At 38.6% G+C, this 26,302-nt stretch overlaps 1 protein-coding gene across 7 annotated transcripts in view; it reads right to left on the bottom strand.

Annotated features, from left to right (window-relative positions):
- Nucleotides 1–24,348, bottom strand: part of LOC121876811 (nicotinamide/nicotinic acid mononucleotide adenylyltransferase 1-like) — a 162,915-nt gene extending 138,567 nt beyond the window's left edge. For 4 of the 7 annotated variants that reach the window (XR_006090819.1, XR_006090820.1, XM_042382227.1 and 1 more), the window contains exons 1-7: nucleotides 23,965–24,348; nucleotides 18,934–19,022; nucleotides 18,107–18,241; nucleotides 11,638–11,703; nucleotides 4,812–4,994; nucleotides 4,242–4,343; nucleotides 3,221–3,375 (exon numbers count right to left, since the gene is read on the bottom strand). Coding sequence is in view for 5 of the 7 variants with exons in the window: in XM_042382227.1 (XP_042238161.1) it covers nucleotides 3,221–3,375; nucleotides 4,242–4,343; nucleotides 4,812–4,994; nucleotides 11,638–11,703; nucleotides 18,107–18,241; nucleotides 18,934–19,022; nucleotides 23,965–24,043 (809 nt within the window). In the remaining 2 variants the exon portion in view is untranslated. Of the gene's footprint in view, nucleotides 1–3,220; nucleotides 3,376–4,241; nucleotides 4,344–4,811; nucleotides 4,995–11,637; nucleotides 11,704–18,106; nucleotides 18,242–18,933; nucleotides 19,023–23,840; nucleotides 23,944–23,964 lie in introns of those variants that run through there. The other 3 variants (XM_042382231.1, XM_042382230.1, XM_042382228.1) reach the window with 3 other exon arrangements.
- Nucleotides 24,349–26,302: the final 1,954 nt, after the last annotated feature.

Raw genomic sequence — 26,302 nt, 5'->3', positions numbered from 1 at the left:
TTTTGGCCTTCGTCTTCACCGCGGCTTGGCGCGCAGGTAAGGAGTTGTGCATCCCGGATGCCCTCTCCCGCTCCCCAGTCAGCCGCCCTACACCTGAAGACGAGATGCTCAGCACCGAGGCCGGTTTCTCCGTCAGCAACATCGTCACCTTGCAGGCCGTACAGTCCCTCGCCAGCACCCAGGCCTCAGTGTCGCCACCCGACAGCGATCTGGCCCTTGAGGAACTACGGACCGCGGCACGCGACGACCCCTCCTACACTCAGCTCTTGGAGAGTGTGAGGACTGGGTTCCCTCGCGACCGTTTTGACCTCCACAACGCCCTACGCCCGTATTGGAAGATACGTGAGGACCTCTACGCAGATGGGGACCTCGTCCTGTACGGTGCCCGTGTGGTCGTCCCTGCAGCTCTCCGTCGTCGCGTTCTGACCCGCTTACACGACAGCCATCGTGGAGCAGAGGCCACCAAGCGCCGCGCAAGGCAGGCTGTGTACTGGCCCGGCATTGACGCGGATATCGTCAATACGGTCCGTGCCTGTGAGCCGTGCCAGATCATGCAGCCCAGTCAACAGCAAGAGCCCCTCTTGTGCGACGACGAACCCACCAGGCCCTTCGAGTCCGTGTCGGCTGATTTCTTCAGCACAGCTGGGAAACATTTCCTAGTTGTCGCCGACCGACTCTCTGGCTGGCCTGTGGTGGTAATCTGTGGCTCGGACACGACGTCCGCGGCCACCATTCGCCACTTCCGGCACCTCTTTCGTGACCTGGGCGTCCCCGTACGTCTGCGGACGGACGGTGGGCCACAGTTCACCAGCCGGGACTTCACAGGATTCCTGGAGCGTTGGGGAGTCCGCCACATCGTGTCAACACCCCACTACCCACAGTCAAACGGCCATGCTGAGGCTGCAGTCAAGACAGTCAAGCACCTCATCCTCAAGGTGGCCCCTTCAGGCAACATAGACTGTGAGGCGTTTGACAAAGGACTCCTGGAGTTACGTAATACTCCCACCCACACAGGCGCTCCCCTGCCCAGATCCTGTATGGTCACCCTCTCCGCTCTTGCGTTCCTGCACACGCCAAGGCCTTTGCGAAGGAGTGGCAGACCAGAGCCGAGAGCTGCGACCGCCGCGCCGCTTCACATGCCCAGGACGCCAAGGCTCGGTATGACGACCGTGCCCGCCCTCTTCAGCCACTGGAGATTGGTGCCCTTGCCCGCGTCCAGGACCCGACGACGACACGTTGGGACAAGGTGGGCATAGTGATGGGCGTCGGCCGGTCGCGGGACTACAAGGTCAGGATGCCGAGCGGCCGTGTCTGGTGGAGGAACCGCCGCTTCCTCCGGCCAGTCCCACCCCCTGCTGCTGGCCCCCTGACCGAGGACGAGTCACCTACACCTCACGAGGATCCGCCCCACAGTGCACCTCGACGCTCGGAGCGACTTAGGACTAAGAAGTCCGCTCAAGACAAAGACTATGAGCGTGAGGGGGGAGGGAGATGTAGGTTATGTATATAAGCTACTGTGCCAAGTAGCAACCCTGTACATAAGCTACTGTGCCGAGTAGCATTTATATATATTATCACGTGGCAACACTGCACGTGTTATGTGGCAACATTGCCCCGAGGCTGCCATGTGGCAAGGCGCCCCAGTCTGACCGTGTGAGCCGTGCATGGCACACGCTGGTCACCACTTGTATTTCTCTCATCCACAATAAACGAACTCAGTGTTACACAGTGTTTCCCTAGCCATCACTGCATTCTTCAGGGCACACTAGTAACCTTCAGATGAAGCTCTCCTAGTATTGTAGTTTGGATTTTACTGATTTTGAGAATGATTAAAACACTTTAATTATCATGTATAGTTTCCTTCAATACTGCTTGGTTTAGATACCATAAATAACATAGATGGTAAAAATACATCCTACTGAACTTCACTCATAATAGTACAGTATACATGATAGCTATACTGCACTGTACTGTACTATACTGTGTATATGTTAAATGGGGTTATTAGAGAATGCAAATTGGAGATCATTTTGTCTTGTAATTAAGTTCTTGATAAAACACAAAGAAATGTTTCTGAATGAAACAAAATGTTAGAGAATAAAACCAAACATTGTCTTGCATCATCAGAGGATATCCATCAGGAACCCATCCATTTGCATGTACAGGGTACAACAAAAAGGCAAAAACATGTTGGTTGTGCACAAAGTTCCCTTACAGTACAGTGCTGTGTATGACGGCCAGATAGTCACCCAAAATAAAGAGATGAGCGATGATTATTAAAAAATAAATAAACGAGTCATTAAAGTCGTGATCTAATACACCCTGCAGGTCGGTCACCTCTCTCAGGCCAACACTTGGGTATAGGCCTCCCATACATCGACTATTTCATCATCTGAGTCTTGGACATACAATGGGATTTCACAAATAAAGCATAATCAAGTTAGTACAGTACTCACTACATAAAATTTTAGGAAAAATAGGTAATTATTTACTCATTATGTTAAGGTTATCACACATAGCATGGCCCCCTACTGCCTACAGCAGACAACTCAAAGATTACAGGAGGCACTCCTTATCTGCCCTTGTGGAAGGCTTGACATACAGTACTGTACTATGAGAAGTGCCTTCCTGACTACCAAACAAACTGGTAGTAGTGTCTTGAGCCAATCATAGTGAACAAAGTGAATAGTTGTAATAAGTCAACTGATTGGATGCCAGAAGGAAAGTAGTGTTTGGAGACACTTACACAACCAGCCAAGACAGATTGCGATGATCTTTTACACTCCTATTTTTCAATATTTGTATACTGTGTTATTTAAATGTTTAGCCTGGGAACAGTTCTGTGGTCAGTACTGTATCATCAGAGAACACTGTCTCATACAAGTCTGGCAAATTAATAATGAAGGAGTTAATGTTCATACAGCAATACAGTGCAATATGCTGTAGTCTGGAATCACAAAAATTATCCAGGGAAAAATTAAAACTAATATTTCAATCAGTAGTTAGACCTTATTAACAACCCTGGCCATTTCATGACCATTTGCCAAAAACAAGTAGATTATAGTGTGTGTATTCTGTCTGTGTATGGCTATGGCTCAATGTTGTTAAAAAAACTGAAACCCAATCTGTGTTCAAACTACAAAACCTTATAAAACCAATAATGAAATTCATAAATCTGCATAAGACTCATAAATATAAGCCTAAGTGCAGCCACACTCACTTGTTGTGTGTGTTGTAGAGAGCATTCTTGTAGATATAATCAATGACAGAGTCCTGCACTAAATATTTGACACTGTCTCCTCGCCTCAGGGCTCGTCGAACCTTTGTGGAGCTAACTTCATTTGTGATCCACTCAGTCACAATGTGGATATTCCTCTGAAAAAGAAAAAGTGATTAAAACAATGATAACAGGTTACACAAAAATATCTGATTTCTCTTTTGACTGTATACTATACTGTACTATACTGTACTGTAATAATTTGTTAAAGTGTCACCTCGAGTCTTTGAGTCTGAACAAGTGCAGCAGGAAGCAGTTGTTCAGACTGAGGATGAATTATAATTTACTACTGTAAAGTGTGTTTTGAAATGAAGGAATTAGTGTTAAAGTGATAAAGTGACATCCTAAAAGAATTTAGTTAATCATTTGGTCAATGGTTGGCATCTAGGGTACTGTACAGTACTGTAAATTATTCTCACAAACAAGAACATTAAATAATAAAGTTTAATATTTAATTTCTTGGAGAAGCATTAAATATTTTTAAATATTATACTTTATGTTTCGTTAAATAATTTTTTATATGTTTAGGAAATAATTATCAAACAAAGACCAACTTATGTAGATAAACATAAAGTTGTTTCCCTAACCCCAATACACGGCAGAATCAGTGGGCATGACACCTGCTAGCAGATAAAGTATGTACAGTACAGTACAGGCACAGTAAATTACTGTGCTGTGCAGTAGAGTACATGTTAATATTTAATAGTTTATTGGCTCCCATGAATTGTTGAAGGCACCTTTGTGAAACAATGGAATAATCCGGGATCAATGTACTGTACTGTTTATGTATAAGTGAGTGTGGGATATGAGTAAAGCATGGATAAAGCCCGACTATTTAAACAAGAGTGAGTAGTGGTGGAGGGAAGACAAAAGTGGTAGTGTTTAGAGGAGAGGAAGATAAACCATCTTCCATGCAGAGTACAGTACACTATCAGACAGACACACTGTAGAAGAGGTGACATACCTGGTGTCGGGTCAAAACATCGGACTCGTATATAAACTTGTATGGATTGCTTCCTTCCCTGGTAATAACAACAAGACCAAACTTTCCAACCAGAGCCTCAATCTGCAATATTTAATACTAATTAAAGAATTTTGTTTTACTAACCAAATGGTAAAGAGAAAAAGATACAATTATGTCAATGTAAACAAGTGATTAGTACTGTACCTGGTGAGAAAAGTGAAATAAAAATGGTGTATAATTGTACAGTACGTATATGTAATACTAGAGGTTTAAATAGCTAGTAATTACATGATATGTACACCAGTACTACATTGTGATTTAATGGTTAAGAATTCAACCTCAAATGCAGTAAACACAATTATGAACAAGGACTTAATGATGGATGTAACTATGTGACACAGTTTAATCAAGTGACAAAGTTGAGAAATAGAAGAGAGAGAATAAGTACAAAGCTTTTACAAAGTTGGGCAATTCTAAAGCTTTCAAAATCATCTGAGATAATACAAATGCAAGAAAAATTACCTAAATCCCAATAAATGGAAATGTGATTTTGGTTTACAAGACACTCACATCCTCATCCTTCCAGAGGCCTGGTTTAGCAAAAGACTCCAGCAGGTCAGCACCACACAGCAGCTTGACTGTGACAGGGTCAGTTGAGCCTGACAAGTGAGTGAGCCATGAGGGGGTGCCGTCCACCCTCTGCCGTTTCACTGATGGGTCAACATTACCGTTCACAATCGAGTCCACTAATTCCTGCAGATAAAGAAATGAAAATAAAAACCTGTAAAGCTAAAAACATATGGAGGAGGTTTTTTGTGACATGTTTCCATTACAGTATAGCCTTACAGTCAAAAACATTCACTGAAAAGGAAACGTTATACAGCACTGTATATCTTTTTTACAGTAAGACATCTCATTATTTCTAGAATTTTAGATACCATAAAGAAATTCCCTGAAAAAAAAAGGTAAGCAATATGGCCATCATCCTTGTACAGTAAAGCATAAGCTGTAGAGTAAATAAACACATTTAAATTCAATCTGAAGATTATACTGTACTTTAAACTGAAATCTCAACAAGTATACAAATTTCAGCCAATTTTCAGTACAGTACTGGTATTACCTTATTATAACTTTGACACTTGCAAGGGGAAATGAAGTCATGCTTGTTTACATAAGTATTTTCCCACACAAAGTATGTATCAAGTAATGTCTAATAACATCAACGGCAGCTCTAAATGAAAACTGAAATAGAGAAATAAAGGAATGAAACATAAATCCAAATTTATAACTAAAAGGAAGAAATAATAAAAAAACACCTGCTGAGAGTGCTTGCCATTACCACAGTGTACAGTACTGTATAGAGCAGCTCCATACAAGGGTCACACACATAGTTACTTCAAGTCAGCAAGATTTTATGAAATGACTTCATATGTTTTGGAACCTTTCAGCCATAAACACAGTTTCAAGGTTCTACCTTTCTCTGTTTCTGACAATTTTAAAAAACTACAAAAGAGAGAAAGGAAGGGAGACCAATGGCTTGCTGCTGCTGCAGCCACTCTACAGATATACTGCATGGATCCATTTCTCAGCTGACACATGGAAGGATATATTTGCACTGTATGAAACTGTGAATTTATACTTGTAACAAGTTGTTGGTCTGGTATTTCCATGCAAAGTAATCCTTAATTTTGGAGTGTTTTGTCCAGTTCATCTCACTATGCCAACTTTGACAATTCATTTCATCTTTCACAAGTCCATGATGTTTAATAACTGGCAAGGGATCCCCACACAGCCAAGGAAGTCTGGAGGATATTGCTTACAATCACCTACTGCTGTCTCATTCAATATTAACCCTTACGCCTCAGAACGCGCGCCTTTTCCCGCCACTGTTTAAATGCCCAGCGCGAGTTATCAGGTTCCAGCGTGACTATTTGCTTGTCACGCCACATGCTCGGCCACAGGGAAACTTCCTAAATGTAAGTACCTACTTTTGTTTTTGTTTTTTCATTGTTTTCCATTTTAACATGTTCTATCAAAGTAATAGTATTGCTAAAAGTAGTGTAGTATTACTGGAAAATAATGCTAAGATTATGTTATAAATGTATTTATTTGTGGAATTATTATTATTTTATGCATTACTTGCTCTACCAACACGCAGACAGCCTGGCGTGTGTGTTGCCAAGCACTTTTGATGAAAAGTTATGCAAATAAAATATTCTAAATGAATTATTTATAGGAAATAGGTACAGTATTATGATCAGTAAATATATGCATTACTGGCCATCCGGACACAAAGCCAAGCTAAAAATAACTGCTAAGTGCATAGGTGACCACGAGCACTCGTTGTCATAACAAGGTGTCCCCTTATCTCCCTCCCTCCATTCTGCCAGGGAAGTTTCTAGAGGGTCAATATATAGCTTTTCTTACTTATTTTTTTATTGTTTTAACATTTAAAAAGGCAAAAAATTATTTATGGAAAAGTTGATTTTTCTCAATTTACCCCGGCGCGGGGGAACGGCCAGGGGTACGCCAACCCGGGGCTTAAGGAATCATTTTTTTTAATAACTTCTGGTCAGGACTTCAGTATCATACTCACCTGAAACCCCCAGCTTAACCACCTGATGCTACCTGGTGGGGAGGGGAGTGGGGGGGATTTTTAGTTAATACTTAAAATCCCACTTGGTATTTGTTATTACTAATTAACAACTCACCTTGCCTAAATAATGTAGACTTACTCAGTGATATAATACTTCAAATGGAAGCAACAACCAAGTTCTTTAAGTCATCTGTCAGAACTTGTTCCCAAGACAAGGTGAACCCTTAATGTATCCTTATCATTGTGTAATAATACCAATCTTGTGAACAGACTGCTATACTGTATACTACCTAGACACACCCTGATTGGCTCCCAACCGACAGCCGAGTTAGAGGCCATTCAGAAGCAAGAAAGTGTAGTGTATAAGACATACTGTATGTTATGGCTGCTTTACATAAAGCCAACCTCTAATTAGCACCATCACTCTCACTTGGTGTTTACCCTTCACAGTCACTTGTGATACATCCATCAAACAGTAGGATGCAACTAAACCTGATGTGGTAACTTGTGATCCAATAGATATATGCTATGCTATACTATACTATACTGTACTGTACTGTTCCAAGTTCTATTATAAAGAGAAGCAAGTTAAGAAACTAGTAAAGCCATGTTATTATTATCTGATTAAGAATATAGGTTTTCACCCTTTGTCTCTGTATTATCAGGAGATTTGTCTTATCAGTCCTGACAAATAAAGCTGCCATAGAAAAAATAAGGCAAACCTTACTATTATTTTTGGGGCATACAAAATACTAAGCCTGTGAAATCTACTTTGCAGCAGAGTGGAAGGAAGAGCGCAGCACAGCACTTTTCCATGACCATTTTCTTGATGCAGTGCAAGACTGTGAACCTATGCAACTGCTTCATTATCATCAGCCATGGATGTGATTTACCTCTGGCATTTCCTGTACTGTATGTACAGTATGAGACTAACAGTACCGTACTGCACTTTGTGTACAGTATGAGGCTAACAGTACTTTATTATTGTACTGTACTGTACTTGTATTGAAGCTAACAATACAGTAATTTACATAACTACATATTTCAAAGTTATTTCACTTCACTCTACCTTGAAAAATTTTTTTGATCAGTATTATTGTTGGCCAATTTATGAAGTAACCTTTATTTTTAGTAAGAACTATAGCTCCTCCTTCTGACTAGTATTATCATCTCTGCTTACTGTGAGTCACAAATGTTTATTCCACAAGCTCAATATTTTTTTTTATTTCTTTAACAACAAATTACAACAAAGAGAAATGGCATGCTGATAATTATATATTCTCTTTACACCACATTAGATAAAATCACACTATTACAGTCCCGACATTGATATCGTACTATATACTACAGTGCTGCTTTCATAACCACAAGACATGACAGTCTTAAGAGGATGGCTAAGAATACAACAGCTGACAAAGGAAGCAGACAGTGGGTTGAACTTAAGAGAAGTGTATCATTACAATACTTATGTAATAAGCCATTCCTTCATGCATTAACAACAAACAACAGAGGAAACTCTCTCCAGGGATCAGATGTCTACATAATTATAAAAATAGGTTCAGGATTATGTTTCTATTCCTCTTCATGCAATTTCTTAATATAAAGTTCAGGGATGTTTGCTTATTTTCATAAAATATTTTAACATTATATTATACTGTAGTACAGTAGCGTAGCCTTCTGGCACCTCTACAGATCAGTTTATTATATACTGTACGTGAACTTTGTGAAGTACTTAACCTTTACACAATACTGTGCAGTACACCCTCGCTGGGGTTTGGTTTTGAAACTCCAACGAGCGCAGAAAACACAAATATAGAAACCTTAGTTCAATGGGAAAAGGGGGTTAGGTTCCTAGTAGGACTGAACAGAGAACACACAGCATGGTAAGCTGACATCGGGTAACCATGGTTAACCCACACAAACATGGAAAATGGCCGTAAAACCAAGAAGATGATAACAGTGCTTATCGTAGTCATTTTTCTTAAATACTGTATTCACCCTATGTTCAGTTGTACTTGGAAACTCACCCCCCTTTTCTCCACTCAACTAAAGTTTCTACATTCACAAAGTTTTTCTAAAACCTAACACCCACAAATATTGAGGGTCTAATGTATGGTAATACCCCGCTGAATGCTGCCCCATTGAAAGCTGACTTGTTCTTAAGCTCTTGGCTTTTTCTTTTAATCCTATAAAACGAGTAAAAAAAAATTGCATAAAATGAATGAACCGGGTATACCAGCCAATTTTGTTTAGGAAGTAGCTGCTCAATCAGGAATTCCCAGCTGGGCAGATTGGAGGTTATTTGGCCGGGATGTTAAGGTTAGGTTGGAAGAGTCATGTATCCTGATACTGCATGTGTGACATTCCTGATGATAAACCTGTCACTGTGTTCTCTTATGGTTCTTCCCCTCCAATACAAGGACTTAACAACTACAGCACCACACAAGTTAGCCTCACCCACAGTACAGTATACAGCCACTCCTCAACTTACAACGGGGTTAAGGACACAAATCCAGGTCGTAAGTCGAATTGGTCGTAAGACGAAAATGCGAAAATAATACATAGAAAATCTAAAATGGGTGTCCCTTTTTCTTCTCAGCACCACAAAACTCTCACTTTTAAGCTTGCCAGCCATTTAAAGGGAATTACAAACGAAAATTTTGTCAGTACACAGCGCAATCACTAACGTTGGGACTCAAAAATATGTAATTTGAAATTTTTTTGGTACAACTGGGGCAGTCGTAGGTCCGGATGGTCGTAAGTCGAGTAGGTCGTAAGTCGAGGAGTAGCTGTATCTTTCTTTCTCTTACTTTTAGGACATCCTCTACCCTAGCCTTACATCTCCTAATTTTCCTATCTCCTTCCTATATCTGATTCTTGCACTCTTTTTTCTAGCTCTTTCACTTTCAATATGGGAAGTGGCAGCCAAATGGGACATCCCTAATTCCCTCCCAGCTGCCAATGGCTGTCATGTACAGTACCTGCTTGTCTTTCACATAAAGGTGAAATATTTGCTACATTTGCATTGCCCCTACTGGGATAATAAGCTATGTGACTCACTTCCCATTCTCTCCAGATGTCCAGATCACCAGAGCCACCATGATCTGCTCTCTGCCCAACACTTCCATATCTGCTCCTCATTTGTGTACTTTTTTATCTTTACATCCTATCCACCGCACATACTGCTCTAAAGCACATCCTTATTTCTCTTCTCTTCCATTTGCATTCTCTTGCTTTCATCATTCAACTCCTTGACATTGACTGCCCTTCATTACTTGATGCAAGTAGTTGATGGACCTACATCACACCACCTGTGCCTGGTGTCTACTGACACTTTCCCCGACAATTACTGTATACTGTACCGTCAATAACAGAAGCTTCTTGCAATATGCACAGTGGAACCTAATCCCTATGGCAAAGGGGAACTATACTCTATTTCCTATTATTAAGATGAAAACCACAGACTGATTTTTTCCAACAGAGTAAAAAAAGCTGACAAATTTCTCAATAGATTTGACATAAATTGAAAGGATTCCCTGAAGAACAAGTACAGTACGTATATTAATTTGTTGATGCAAAAAGCTTCGTCATGCCAATGCTTCAAATTACTGAAAGCGGAATCATTACATAAGCAATACTGTACTGTAAAGCAATGCATTTTCAGAATATGCGGCTGCCAGACAAATATCTTAAATAATGGAAAATATTTATAGAACTTAATTTTTAACATTTACTTTGTAAATTAACCCAAAAAACAGAATGACATATTTCACATGAAAACCATAGACATTGTTTTTAAGCTTAAAACCATCAACCAGTTTGTGGGAGAGAAACTAACCCTTATCCTGTACTGGAGTGTACTGTATACAAGACAAATACTGTAATAGCAATTTTAACTTAAAAAACATTATGAGTACACCATATTATACTGTAGTTGTGTTACAGCATCCATAATGGTTGATGAATGTATCACAAGGATATTATCCCCACAACCAAATAGATTTCTTTAGTCTCAATTCATATTACCATACTATATAGTACAAACAATAAGGTTGTCTTACACTTATTTTAAAACATATTGTACTGTACACTGTTCTTCAAATGCTGCTTCTTTTTAATTACACTCTGTGATTGACCTTAGTGCTGCCACACCCTTCTCCCATTGTGCGAACATGCACTAACTTATATTCTTTTTACATTAATATTTATTTAATGCATGCCAGCAGCAGCAGCTGTTTATTCCCACATTAACATACAGAAATGTTTGGTAAATATTGTGGGTTGTATTGGTAGATCTTTAACACTAAGTATAAAAGGGTTGGTTGAGAAAGACTGTGCATGCGTTATCTTGCTCTGTGAGAGGGAAAAGGTGACATGATTTAAGTAGAGACAGTTTTCAAGCCCCGTATTATGAAGAGTAAAGACTAACAACTTGTTGAGGATATAAACACCAATATTACAAGGTTAGACTGCAAGCTCTCAGAAATAACACATTACGTACTGTACTCTAATGATAAAAGTGTACAACAACCCCAGTTATTCAAGAGGCATGTATCCTTCAACACACTAAACACAGCTTTGACTTTATATTTGGTTTTGTTGAAAAATTATATTAATATTGCTATTAAACTCCCATTTATGAATAACAAGTTTATAGCAAAGCTTCACAGTATGTTCAAGAATTAATAACTATTCAAAATTTTCAAAATTAAAAACTAGTGTAAGAGATTTACTGCCTCTCAGAAGAATCTCCCCATCCATGCAAACCAGTTACCCATGGGAAACATTCTCAGGTCCTACCCGGCCCTGACGGTTGATACTGGAGGAGTGGCTGCCCAGTTTGCGTAAAGTGGACTTAATCAAATTCTGTGTGCATTAAAGAAGAAAGACAAAGTTTATAATACCACAACTTTTCTATGATCTGTTATCATTAATACCTTCAGAAACAATAAACCATTATGCACAGTCTTCAGCTTGTTGCTCCTTCATCTCCATGACTGAAAGGGTAATAGTTCAAGAGTAAATTCTTATCCCTGCTCATAATAAGAAAGTACTGTACATGTACAATCAAAGACAAAAGTCGTGTCGCGGTTTTGTCCGAAGATTAAATATATCTCGTGAAACATTATGAGAGCCCCCTACCACAAGGCAGAGCGCACCAAAAGTTTAGCTCTTCGGCATACGCTTTCACCAAATTTCACGACACGACTTTTGTCTTTCATTGTACACATAACCAATAATAAAGTACCACAATGGCACAAAATATGTCCACAGAGATGCACAAACTTGACTTTGCTTGTTTGGTCAAGTGATACTAACCTTCATATTTCTTTTCTGGGTCACAACAGCCTTCATCTTTGACTGTTTGACCACAAAATCAATAGGCTTTCTGTATGTACTGTATTCTTAAAGGCAATTCCTCAGTAAAGTCTCATGTGTAGTTCTTGTGCTAAAATGACATCAATGACAGAAGACAGCATCATAAAGTGAACACCATGACAAATAATATTCCTTGTGTGGTGGTGAATTGTTTCTTTCTATACTATACAGGGTACAGGTTGTACCTCTCTAGTCCGGCATTCTGTGAATTATTATTATTATTACAGGAGTATTAAATTTTTGCCCCTCAGGCCCCAATGTGGGTCAGTGACCTATGCCCGGGTGGCCTAATCCCCTTAAAAAAAAAAAAAAAGCCGCGGGAAATTAAGGTTTGTTTACATCCGGCAGTGCGGCTGCTCTCTCTCTCTCTCTCTCTGCTTGTCTATACAGAGTACAACATTTAACCCTTCAATATATATATGAGCAGTAAATAAGTGTTGCTTTCATATTCTTATGTAGAGTAATGACGATATATTTTCACATGTGCGCACTTACATACGAGCAGTCTCACTTTTTTTTTTACCATTAATGGTTAGCTACTTATATTGTTCCATTTATTAACATTAAATAACATTACAGGTACTTCAAGCAACCATATTCATTTTTTACATTAATTTTACTACAGCTAAACTCAGGGTCTTATTTTCTTCAGTTTTATATGTAGAACCAATCAGTCACTGGTTTTGTAAGCTTTAACATAAACAATGCCGGCAGCCGTCTCATCTCCTCTAATATTCCACATATTATTAATAAATTGTATTGTTAATTTTGTACACACGTACATTAATTCAATAAAAACAAATTCAGAAACATTAATTAAAATATATATGAACAGTAAATAAGTGTTGCTTTCATATTCTTATGTAAAGTAATGATGATATGTTTTCACGTGTGCACACTTACATATGCGATCTCTCTTTTTCTTTACCATTATCGTTAGCTACTGCTATTGTTCCATTTATTAACATTAAATAACATTACTTAAAACAACCATATTAATTTTACTACAGCTACAACCAAGGTCTTATTTTCTTCAGTTTTATATGTAGAACCAGTCAGTCACTGGTTTTGTAATCAACGAAAACAATGCTGTGTCATTTCCTCGTGTGTTTTTATATTCTACGTATTATTAATGAATTGTATTGCTCATTTTGCACACATAAACATTAATTCAATAAAAAAGACATTCAGTAATAAACAATAATGAATCGTTTGTACATAAGAGAAATGACGCTGTTTACACGATTATGCACGTCGTCTGCACGTTGGCGGGCCGTTCAAACCCATCGAAATTCAAGTTTCCGCCGTCAAAATTTTTATTTATTTATTTTTTTGTGTATTCCAATAAAATACGTTAAGAATTAAAAACTCGCGAAATTTGAGAAGCTACTATACGACATTTAACCCTTCAATATGTCTTCAAAGAGACCATGACGAAGAGAAAGTGGTGCTAGTGCTTCCAGGCATAAGCACAAGTCATTATCTATCCAGGAAAAGGGTGAATTTCTATGGTCCAGCACCGGTCAGGTCCCGAGGTTGCCGGACTAGAGAGGTACAACCTGTACTATGTATTACAGCTCCATTTCCTGACCCAACATTATAAAATTGCAAATTATCCTTCAATAAATTTCCTCCATCTACAGTAGTGTGATACTGTATACCTGTAACAGACTAAGAAAAAATTAATATTTTTGCAAACTTACAGACCAAAAATAAACCACAAAACCCTGCAACTATGAAATGAAGAATTATGAAAAATTACCTTCACATAAAAAATAATCATTCTCAATATTGAACTAATGTGTGCAGAGGCTGTCCTTTATCTGGAGCTGCTGAGGTACGTACATGTACAATATTTTACTTAGGGTAATACAGGATTACATTCCTCAACTACCAACAATTATTCCTGAAAGGAAATTATGGATAATATTTGATAGGTCCCCAAACACTACAGTATTTTCAAGCTAGCCCATAACCAGACAACAAGTAATTTGGGGGATCTATGACATTAGATGTATCCTCCTACCTGGCAGCCAAGGGATGATCTTATCACCTATCACAGTTATCACCCTAAAGAAGGGACACTGCCCTCTACAGACAACTCTATACATTCAGCTGCATATATCTAGAAAACATAAACATTGTGCCAGCTGCAATCTTGATTTCAATCAAACTGATATTTTCATTGTTCCCTGGCTATCATCATCATCAAACTGAAGAGGTAAATGAAGAACATGTTACTGACAGGCCTCAAGTCCTAAATAAGGACTGTGATGAAAAAGAAACTAAAGCAGCAAACAAAAAATTTCAAAAGAAGAGAACAAAGTTCTCTCTGAGCTGGACCAGTCTGTCAATCGTGCTCTTCAATAACTGAGCTTCAGTCATTAAAAAACTCTAAAAATCAATAAAATGGCTAAAACTTGACACATATAAATCTCAGATAACAAACAGATGAGACGATGGCTATTGACACAAGTTGGCATTTTATAATACAGTTTGACTAAATTATATGCTGTCCTGTACTTCTCTTCGGGTGCTGGTCCCTGAGGTACTGTACTGTATATCAAAGACTGCCAGAATGTCCTGAGGAGGGCCACCCAGCAGGTACCGGTTCTCACACACCTCATTTACCAAGAAAGGTTGGAATGTTTTCAATTATTAGTTTATAATCAGTATAGAAGGTCATGGAGGATGGCTTCCCAACTAGAGCTAATGACTCTATCACTTCAGGAAACTGTCAAGAGATAACTCCTTGGGAATGACAGCTGTGAACCCATGGAGAACCTGCCTGAGCATACTGTAATAGCACTGAGTGTGTGAGCTCCTTTAGGTCCAGTTAACTAACAATGGAACATGTTCTGATACATTCAAGAGACCATACATGCCCACTACTGTACTGTACAGTGTGTTACAAAGAAGAGGCTCACCCCCCCAGCTGGCTAGTAAGGTGATAAGTGCTGAAGAGGATACATCTACTTTTCCGCTTGTGTTTCACCAATAGCTCACTGGTTTAGTTCATATTTGGGATTATAAAAGGAAGAAGCAAAGGTTGCAAACACATCACAGAATTCTAAAATCAGTTGAGCTTCGGGAAGATAAAATGTTTGGTCGAGTTATGTGGGAGCCACGTACTGTACTGTTGCCCTCACACACAGTCTACATAGTTCAGTGTAGGTTGGCTTCCTTGACAGCATCATTCCTGTTTGGTACAACTGCTGGCAGGATTGATGAACTTATTGTACCCGTAATCTTTACTGTTGACTCCTTGGCTTCTTTCATTCACAGCTGTTTTCTCCATAAAAATCTTCAGAGTAGAATCAACCTCAAAGGAAATAAGTCACATGCCCACAATGCCACTACAGTACTGTCACTCATCAATTAAGCAAATATACAGTAATAAGCTTCATGCCAATCTCACAGTATTATCAATTTGGCAAAGCTGCTCTAGTGTCATCCCATCATTTTATGAAGAAACTAGGTAAAAACAATGTGCAATCTCTTCAAATTAGCATTTAACACCAAAAGCTTATATCGATAAGTTAATACAAAGAGCACTAGCACACTGAAAACACAGTTCCTGCTGCATTAAATACTAAGCTGAAAATTTTCAATGCATACCAGTAGACAAACCAAAGAATCCACTGACCATACCATCAAACCCAGCAGTGTGGTGGATTACCTACATGTACAGGGTACTCTACCTACAGTACATCAGTGAATGTTTCCAAGATTTTGGGCATCAATCGAGGGAGACAATTTTGTTTATTTTCCTTTAAGTACTATGGTAGCGAAGTGACTCAATCATGACCCAGGAGCTTATAAAATATTAAAAATCTATGGAAATGTCTTGAAAAGGTCTTTATTGTCCTTGTTATATGCTTAAATAGACTACAGCAACCCAGTATGTCTCAAAATGCTGTAACAGATGTGATATTTCCTTTTATTTTATTTCTTATTTCTCTTAATTCTATTTTCTTTTTCTTCTTAATCTCTTGTGAGAGAGAGAGAGTGTGGCAGTAAGGACGGGGATCCAGGGAGGTGGGAATAATGGCCGGTCTGTGGTCGGCAGCCACCCTCACACAAAGGGGAGATGGACGGAGAATGGATGGGGACAATAATAACTGGGGACACGAATAACATACGATAACTGAGACACAAGGGAACACTGGGGATAATTATGTTATTACTAATGGGTCACTGTATCACTGCATAACACCAGAGACGTGTATGACAAATGTGTTACTCAGTACAAAGAAGGGGAGAATTTATAACACTTTAAGGTTCTTTGTTTACTGAACACTTTCTATTAAGATTGACAATCAAACTTCAAAACCATAAACCTATTGTCTTAGCCAGTTTAAAAGGGGTCACATCAATCACAATACATTTCATGAAACGGATAAAACCTTAAGTGTACTCACATATATACAGTATATACCTCGCAAAGTTGGAACCTGCTGACCCCCACATTTATGCTTCACCACCTCTAACCAGACTCTGAGGTTTAAAATCGAGCACACTCTCAGTCAGGCACTGCACTCTAACTTTCAGCCAATCAGCACAGTTATGACTATGATGTCACACTCATAGGTCACTGTGATTGGCTCATGCCTCAGGTCTTTCCTGGGCACTGTCAGCTTGGCAGGATATACTAAGGCAGGTTCTCTGTTTCTTACTTGAATTTTCATACATAATTTCTCTTAAATCATGGCATTGTTACAATGCTTTGATTTCGGTCTACATACTTGTAGTTCAAGGACGTGTTGCCCTCCATGGGTTGTCTTCTCATTTACAACATCAAGAAAAAACCGAGTTTTGGCGGTTCAGCCAAAATCCAAGAAAAAAAAATTAATATGCTCACTGATGCTTCACCCTACAGTACTGAGAGCCAACGATGAGGAACATAACCCCTTACAGCTCCCTAACTCATAGTACAGTTCTGTATTAGCTACATGTATACATGTACTTATAACAGCTATTATTTTGCTGTAACTGTAGCTGTAAATTGTCTCCTCCCCACTAGATACAGACCCCCTCAAAAGGATCTCCAAGAAACAGGTGTTGTCATTAAAGACAAAAGAGGTAAAGTGTCTATAAATCACATGACTTGCTTGTCCCAGCCATAAACCCCTGGGAGGATGGAGGCAACCCAGTCATCCAGTTGGCTTTGACCATAAAATATAATTTCAGGATTAAACTAACTTTTAAGATCACAGCCTTCAAAGGTGACTGAACTTAAAAAAAAGGCCAGACAGATGTTTGACAATGATATAGCATTTCCACTAACAGTAGCATGATTTTGTATACCGAGCATAAGGTTATTCTGCAAGATTACATCAACGATATTAGATCCTAAATTAGCATAAAGCCTGTTGTTTTCAGATCATTTGATTCAACTGAATGCCTTTTACTTATAATTAACCTATTAGCACCTAACAAAAGACCCACAAATTAGCTTATTATTCAAGACTTTTCATTCTTATTTCATAAACTGTACTGTACTGTACTGTACTGTACAATTTACAGCATATGAAGCCATCTCAAAATAATACCCAATGCAGTACAGGTATTTTCTTTTCCATTTGATTATTTGATTACCCCCCCCCCAAAAAATGAAAATATTGAATGATTTCTTGGCTGCAAACATTTCAAACAACTTGAAATAAAAACAATTCCATGACCCAGAAAAAAGGCAAAATTAAAAAAGCTGTACAGTACAACAGCACCAAAAGCTTATGAAGTATGCGCTGTACTGTACAAGTAAAACTTTTAATTCTGCAAAAACCTGAAGGAAGAATCAAGGCATACAGTACAAGGCAAACCTGGTAGATAGAGGCACATGCTATGGTATCTTTCTGATAAATATACAGTATACTGTACAGCAACTGACCTGGTGGTACTGGACGACTTCCCTCGTAGGTGTCCAGTCATCTTGACGTGTTTCCCATTCACTCACGTGCACCCACGACGAGGAGTTGAGCGCAAGACGCAACAATTGAATACGGTCACTTGAACTCACCAGTCCCTTCAAAATAAAAAGTCATTTATTATATGAACCAATCACTTAGATCTCCAACTACAAAATAATATTAACATTATAATCCTCTACTGTACTGGTATGTCTTATTCAAAAAACATATCTTTATTGCTAAATTAAATTACATTTAATACAAACTATTATCACAATACTTGAGAATGATCAAGAAACACAACTTTGATGGCTGTATAAGATGGACAAAGCCCATTTTTATATCCTCCATCTTCATTGTTAAAACTGTACTACAATACAGTACTGTACAGTGATTCATTTTGTGACAATATTATAGATGGTTTTCTATGAATTCAAATTACTAAGCCATCATAATATGTTAATTTAATAATGTGGATTCCTGGCCTAAAGCATCACTGAACTCTGAGTCAACTAGCTACTGGATCAGACTGGTTCAAATTTTCAACCTCAACTCCCAGTACAGCAAAACAATTATCTGACCTCATGTGTCTGGAGTGTACAGTACAGTAGCCTACCATTCAACAAGTTAACATCTTGAACCCAAAACAACTCTTCAAGAGAGTGTTTTCGACTCTTAGTGCTCATCATCCATGACTCAAAGGCAATGCTGTACATCATCTTGTAATTTGGGGAAAAATTTTACTGTGGAGTAAAGGGAATAAAAATTAGAGTTGGGTTACTTTATAACAAGAACCTCTTAATCTTACCTCTTTCCCATACTTTTCATGAACTGGTGACATCAAGCCTACCACAACATTATTATTTGTTGTTCTGTGGAGGAAATCTCTTGCAATTTCTGAAAAAAAGGCCAAAAATTAAAAAAAAATGTATAAAGGCAATGGGTTAAGTAAGTGGTTAGCCTTTAAGTTCCCTGTACAATAATCTGAGTTATTCTTATATACCTTAGCTGAGTAGCTGTATACTCTTCCACTAACTCACACAGATCATTTACATCAATTTTAGACTTGCACCACATTACAGTCTATCCAATCAGATGTCAAACAATTATGACGAATAACCACATTTTCAGACCATAAAATTCACTCTGACAACTATGCCAGCATCATAAAGATAAGATAATGTTTGTCAGATCTCCCCTTGTTACAACATAAGAACATAAGAATGGAGGAACTGCAGCGGGCCCATTGGCCCATACTGGGCAGTCCCGTTTCCACCCAGCTCCTATCACTCATATATCCATCCAACCTATATTTTAAGCTACCCAGCGTGTTCGTGTTAATGATGAGGTTCGGTAACTTGTTCCACTCATCCACTACTCTATTTCCAAACCAGTGTTTACCCATCTCACGCCTAAATCTAAATTTGTCTAATTTAAAACCATTGCAAAAGTTTGTTTCTGGTTGGATAATTTAAGTACAGTACCTTTATTATTTCACCTTCGTTTAGCCCTGACTTCCATTTATTCACCTTGATCATATCGCCCCTCACTCTACGTCTCTCGGGGGAGTGTAAATTAAGATGCTTTAACCTGTCTCTGTACTCAAGGTTCCTAATGCCCGGGATTAGTCTCCTCATCCTCCTTTGTATCATCACTAGTCCCTTCTTCACTAGTTCCCCCATTATCATCTCTTTTAACAGCTAATCACCTTTCTCCCTCTATATCACTTTCTGTCAGTGGTGAACAAAGTATACTGAAAAAATATGGACAAGGTATACTGGAAAAATATACTTAAGTAGAAGTACAGTACAGTGATCCCTCGGTTAACGAGCGCCTCGGTTAACGAGATTTCGGTTGACGAGTTACCTTCCATAAGATTCTTAACTTCGGTTAACAAGCAAACCCCCGATTAACGAGTTTTTTACGAGCCGACATCAACATGTTTTCGCTTGCGTTTAGCAGTCCACGAGCTGTAGTATTAGTCCGCCAATACAGTAATCGGTTCTAGGGCTTAAATTCCTTACTATTTTAATAAATATCATGAAGTTTATACTATTCAAAAATTTTAAAAATTTATATTAAATTTTTTTGTCATTTTAACAATTATTGAACAAAATTGAAGTATAGGACGCTAGATTTTTGCCCGCCATACAGGCGTCAGTCTCTGTGTCTTTTCAGTAGAGGTAACATCTTGCTTGAGACTCTCTTCAACTAAACGCTTTTTTCTGTATTTCCAAGCAAATTATTGGTCAATTTGAAATTTATTTTACATATTGACAATACCGTATATAATGCAGTGCAGTGTTGATTTAAAGAAAATAATCTTGAATTACACCAAGAGAACTAAAATTTTATGGGTGAAATGGCACCATGGGGTGACTTCTCTTCCACCCCCAATGCCTTCTCTTCTCCCTTCTCCTCCACCCCCATTCTAATTCCCATCATCATCATCATCCAGGAGCCTTCTACATACACACCTCAAAGTAAGTGTACTTTACTACCTTTTTGTTGATTTTAGGCAATTTTCGGTGAGCTGGAACCAATTACCCAAAAACCCATTGAAACAATGGTTTCGGTTAACGAGTTTTTCGGTTAACGAGCAACCTTCTAGAACGAATTGTGCTCGTTAACCGAGGGACCACTGTACAGTATACTGTACTGTTACTCTCAAAAAAGCTTAGTCAAGAACCCCAGGAAAAGTCCCAGTACTCTTTCTTCATGTTATTTCAAGTAAAAGCCAAACGTATTAAATTTATAAAATATAGTACTCCAATATTTACATTAAGAATTATACATCAAAGACAAAATGCATATTTTTTTATCCGCAATTGATATTTTAACACCCATCTTTGATATTCACAAAGTGAATTAGAAAAAAAAAATATCCATGGAGATGTTATGTTGCTATAAAATAAAAAAATGGAGAGCATGGGTTGTCAGGTTTGACTGTAACCCCTAGCTCTACCCCTACCTGGCCAAGCTGTGTTATTATTGCAGTATTTTGCTACTCATATTTTGGGTAGATATGCACAACTTTATTATTTACTCTGTTACATGTGCACACACTCATTTATACAGGATGTGAAAAAAAAATAGAAATGATGATTATAAGGTAAAAAAACATAATAAAGGGAATAAACAATTCTTTGTACCCGAGTCAGCTCATGGGAGGAAGAGAAGGGAGCAGCGTCGGGGATCTCAGTCACTCCAGGTGTCCCATTTGTAGTGAAACTATTCCTCACATTTACTGGTACTACAGTAAACATGCAAGCCTGGACCCTAATGGCCTCGAAAAATGAGGAGTGCATATAAAAAAAATATGCGGAGAAAGTTGCTGGCTGAGAATGACTTTTTGGAACACATAAAAGGTTAATACTGTAGTTAAGATCTAGGGTCCGAGTCATCCAGCTACTTAACAAAACACATCTTTAGAAGAAAACGTATTTCTTACATCAAGAATAAAGCAAATCAGATAGAGGAATAACAATATTTGCATTCAGGCATTTTCCTTTGTTTTTTCTCTTAAATAAAGAGGCTGCCACCCACCCACTTCAAGACACCATGTTTTTACATCATTGTGGACAAACGCTTCACAGCATCCAACCAGACCCCCTTCCTTACTATAGCTACAAACCTACATAATACTGTACAGTATACAGTAATATAAAATTATAATAATGCTGCACTGTAATTCTTACTTTAAAACCGGGTATAAAAAGTATAATAATAATGATATACGTAAAGGTACTATATTTTCATTCTAGAATAGGTAGTTTAGGTAGGTTAGGTAGGTTTTGTTGGTTCATCTTATCTACAATAAATTATAGCACATTCGTGTCTATCTCTAAACAAATAATATGATAATTACAAACACCACTTCCATTTGTCCCTTTTCTAGATGCTATTCTAAACATAAGAAAGAATAATTTATCGTCATCTGTACAGCACAACAATTTTCTAAAGTTGCTGCTCTCGTGTCTTAGTATGAAAGGGAAGAGCATTTCTCTACAGTATTGATGTCTATGAAATGGAAAGACTCCTGCTCACATAAATAAAGATGACTTCCTCCTCCTGTGGGCAGGTAACATCTTTATGAGAAAAACTTGGGAGGAAACCTGAATTGGAAATTCTTTTTATTCCTTCACCTCATTTGCTATATTATTGAGGTAGAAAAAAAAGTTTCTTCTATGGATACAGTATTTTTCATTAGCAAGCTGGTTAACCTTGACCATTATTCTTAACTATTACTCACAGAGGTTTGATTGTTTTTTTTTTACTTTTCTCTTATTTTTTTTTTAATAAATATCTACAGCTGGAAAGCAAGAACAAATTCTGAATTTACTAAGGAAATTATGTTTTTGTTGAACTTACAAACTATCATTGAACCATTTTATTTTAGTACGAGTGAACCGCTGAATATTGTCAAACTTGGTGGTTCATTTCAGACAGAATTGGACACAAATCTGATACATTATTTTCATTTGCTAAGTCACCAAAGACAGAGGTCATAGCCTACTTGCTATTTCTTATGAAAATGAAAAAAGAAAAAATCTTCCTTGCTACTCCATCTTATTTGCATTTGTAAATTGCAACACACAGTAATTTGGTAAAATCCCGAAGATAAGACATTCGACATATTTATCATACCTTAGGAATTTTCAACTTCTTGTTTCATTAAGTAAGCTTCCCTTAACTTTATGATCATACTTTTTGGTTAGGTTAGGTTGGGTTCTTTCGTCTCATCTGCTTTCTATAATGATATGGTCCTGTTATCTCTGGTCACATGAGATGCTTGATGGTGACAGCCATAGAATATTTTCATATTGCAACCATTTTATTTTGGCAGTGTTTATTTTGCCGTGACCATTAAGTTCCTACTACAGTAATGCTATTTTATCGTGAGCGCGCTGATTGGCTAATCGTCCATTACTGGCGAACAACACAAGAACTATAATTGACCGTGATTCTTGTGGTATGTGGCATTTATTTTGCCGTGAGTTGATCGTTGTGTAGCTATAAATATACCTAACCATATTTCTGTTGTGCATGGAAACTTATCATTATAAAAGAGGCCCAGTATGGGCCAATAGACCCGCTGCAGTTTCCTCCATTCTTATGTTCTTATGTTTTTACTAGAACCTAACCAACAAAAAGACCTACCTAACCTTACCTATCTTACTAGTCGGGGGCGACCCCCCCCAATCCTATTAAACAGAAAATACTTAGCCAATCAGAGTGCGCTCACGATAAAATAGCTTAAATAGGAACTTAGCTGGTCATGGCAAAATATCCAATACATATATTTTTTCTTATACTGTACTAGGCTTTCATTCAATAAATATTTTTGCCAAGCATTATTGTGTACATGTACAAAAGGTGGCCTTCTGTCCACTTGCTTCACCTCCTCAAACAACTGCACAGTATTAGACCAAACAGTTTAATTTTACTGAACAGATAATCTGCCCTGATGATCACATCCTTTGCCAACCACAATATAAATAAACTTTTGAACCATTAATACCCACAGTACTAAGCCTTCGTCAGCAGAACTTCTACTGTGGATACTCATCTCCCCAAACAATAAAATACTGTACAACATTAGAGGGAATATGGGAGCAGATACAACAAATTAGGGCACCCCACTTAGTCATCCAAACCAATGCTAAGAGTTACACCAATGAGCTTAAAAGTACTAGCAATGCCAGGCAGTCATACTTGTAAAATTCTACATAATCCACAGCGAAAACCATGTAAATCTGCACAAATATACAAGTGAAAGAGGAGAGTGAGGAAACAAGCCGGTGGCGGGGCGGACCTGCCATTGATGTACTGTACTCACCAAACATCCGCAGATGCATGTTTGTGGGCGGGTTAAACGACCCACAGGCCAGGAGAACAACTCGATGTGACCCCGTCATCTTGATAAAGTACTGTACAGAATCCGTATATGGGTGGGCAGAACAATTAAAATATCTTTTGACTAGCGAGTGACGCAACGCCACTTTGTTGACATTTTGTCCTTGCCAAGTTGAGAGTCGCTCAGTCAGCCGCTTAACACAACCTTCACTACATGTACACTCATTTTAAAGGGTTATGGCATTCCTGCACTAATTATGTATAATGGAAGTGTGTTGAGGCCGCCGTTCACTCAAGACCTGCATTAGAGAAACTCAATTTTCACATGACCTGGGCTCCTTCCTCCCCAACCTGACCTAACATGTCGCCCTCCACAATGACGTCACTCAGTGTTGATGCAGTTGCTCCTGTAATATAATTAATGAATTCTTAATTGCAAAAATTTTATTTTTCAAAAATAATAATAGTGGAACAAACTGTGAGCGTGATAAAGCTCATCACTAAATGCCGAGTGAGCACTTTGACGAACCACTTAAGTCTCTTCGAAAATAGTATTTGACATGGAAAATGAGCTATATGTATACAAACAATTTGTTAGAGAGGCTGAAAGTGCCATCAGCTGGTTATGTCAGAAAACTTAGGACTAAACTAACTGTATCGCTGTATACAGTATATCTGTTGACGAAACAGTTACAAAGTATCGACAATGATTTGGTAAGAGAGGCGCCAACCACGTGCTCATTTTTCTCATTACCAGCAGCTTGACCAAAACTCTAACAAATTCCCTATGCCCATGCCATACATGCCAGCCGTACATTGATATTGATATTATCAATGCCAGTTGTACGGAAATAATTTTCACAGATTTACTGGGCAGATCCAGATATTTGTAAAGTTGGGGGAAATTGATTATTTTCTGTAAACAAGGAGACAGTGTAGCCAACAATATAGTCGCAGTGTATTAATGTACGGTACACAAGTCATCGTCACTTCACAGTTTCCTTTATTTACACCATCAGTATTATTACAAGACAGGTCTCATCATTATATTGTATACGAACTGTTAGGTAAATTAATCACAATTCAGTTATTGTGCGTCAGGCAAGGTTCTTCATGTTGCTTCAATTGATATTATTTCTTTTTGTCCTCAAAATTTCCAGCACGGTTTTCTAACAGCTAATTAACCCCCGTGGCTACACTCTAATTGGCATATTAATATTGAGCTAAGAAGTTACAAATATTAGTGAATAAATTTAGAAGAGTATGTCGAAGTTGGTAGTTAATAGTGTAAGTATAATAAAATAGTACAGTAATGAAAAGGGACATTGGGGAAGCAGGGGAAAATAGTCATGAAGTCAAAATGCAGGAAGTGAAGTACTACAGTATTTCAGTTATCTAAGAGCAATGGAACGGAACAATTAAACCCCCCAGTGATACACCCGACCATTACAGTACATCCCCCTATTACAGCCACACCAGTACAACCTCGATACTACGTTTACTTTTATCCTCTTCGCCAATGATCAGCTCGTCAGCCGTTTGGTTACGCACTCTTGGCAAATACTGGGCAGGCACTGGCTTCTGAATACTGTACTTGTATATCGGAACCTGCTCCAGTTTTGGTCAGGTCGGGCCTTGAATGAGCTCATACTTGGTGCCGTCACAACACACTCTGGCAGATTGTTCCAGGAGTTCACAATTCTCATTCCAAAAAAGTTTGCCCTCACAGTTTTCTGGACTTGTGGTTTTTTCAACCTTTAGCCGTGACCCCTTGTGGGGCGGACGTCCGCCAGCTCCAAGTATGTTCTATGTACATTTTTTTATTTTACTTTTATCCTCTTCGCCACTGATCGGCTTGTTAGCCGCCCGGGCGATCGGTCACGTCTCTGTTACACACTGTTGGCAAGTACTGGGCATGCACCGGCTCCTGAATGTACCTGAACCCGCTCCAGTGTTGGTCAAGTCTTGTCTTGAAAGAGCTCACACTCGGTGCCGTCACAACACTCTCTGGTAGATTTTTCCAAGAGTTTACAACCCTCACTCCGAAAAAGTTTGCCCTCACGGTTTTCTGGACTTGCAGCTTTCTTCCTTTTTTTTTACGATGATTAGCCCACCCGGGCACAAGTCACTGACCCACATCGGGGCCTGGGGGGCGAAAGTGTAGTAATAATAATAATAAAGAAATACAAAATGAAAAAAGATCAAAAGTGAGAAACAATATATGTATGTTGTGTTGTCAATAGCAAGAGAAACAATTGAGATCCTGCAATTGTGTGTAAATGAGGCATTAAGTCAGATGAGCAACATGGGACTTGGTCAAA

Source organism: Homarus americanus, unplaced genomic scaffold (assembly GCF_018991925.1).
Source record: "Homarus americanus isolate GMGI-L3 unplaced genomic scaffold, GMGI_Hamer_2.0 scaffold50281, whole genome shotgun sequence".
NCBI lineage: Eukaryota > Metazoa > Arthropoda > Malacostraca > Decapoda > Nephropidae > Homarus > Homarus americanus.
The sequence above is the reverse complement of the archived record's forward strand: the minus strand, read 5'-3'. Positions and strand labels throughout refer to the sequence as shown.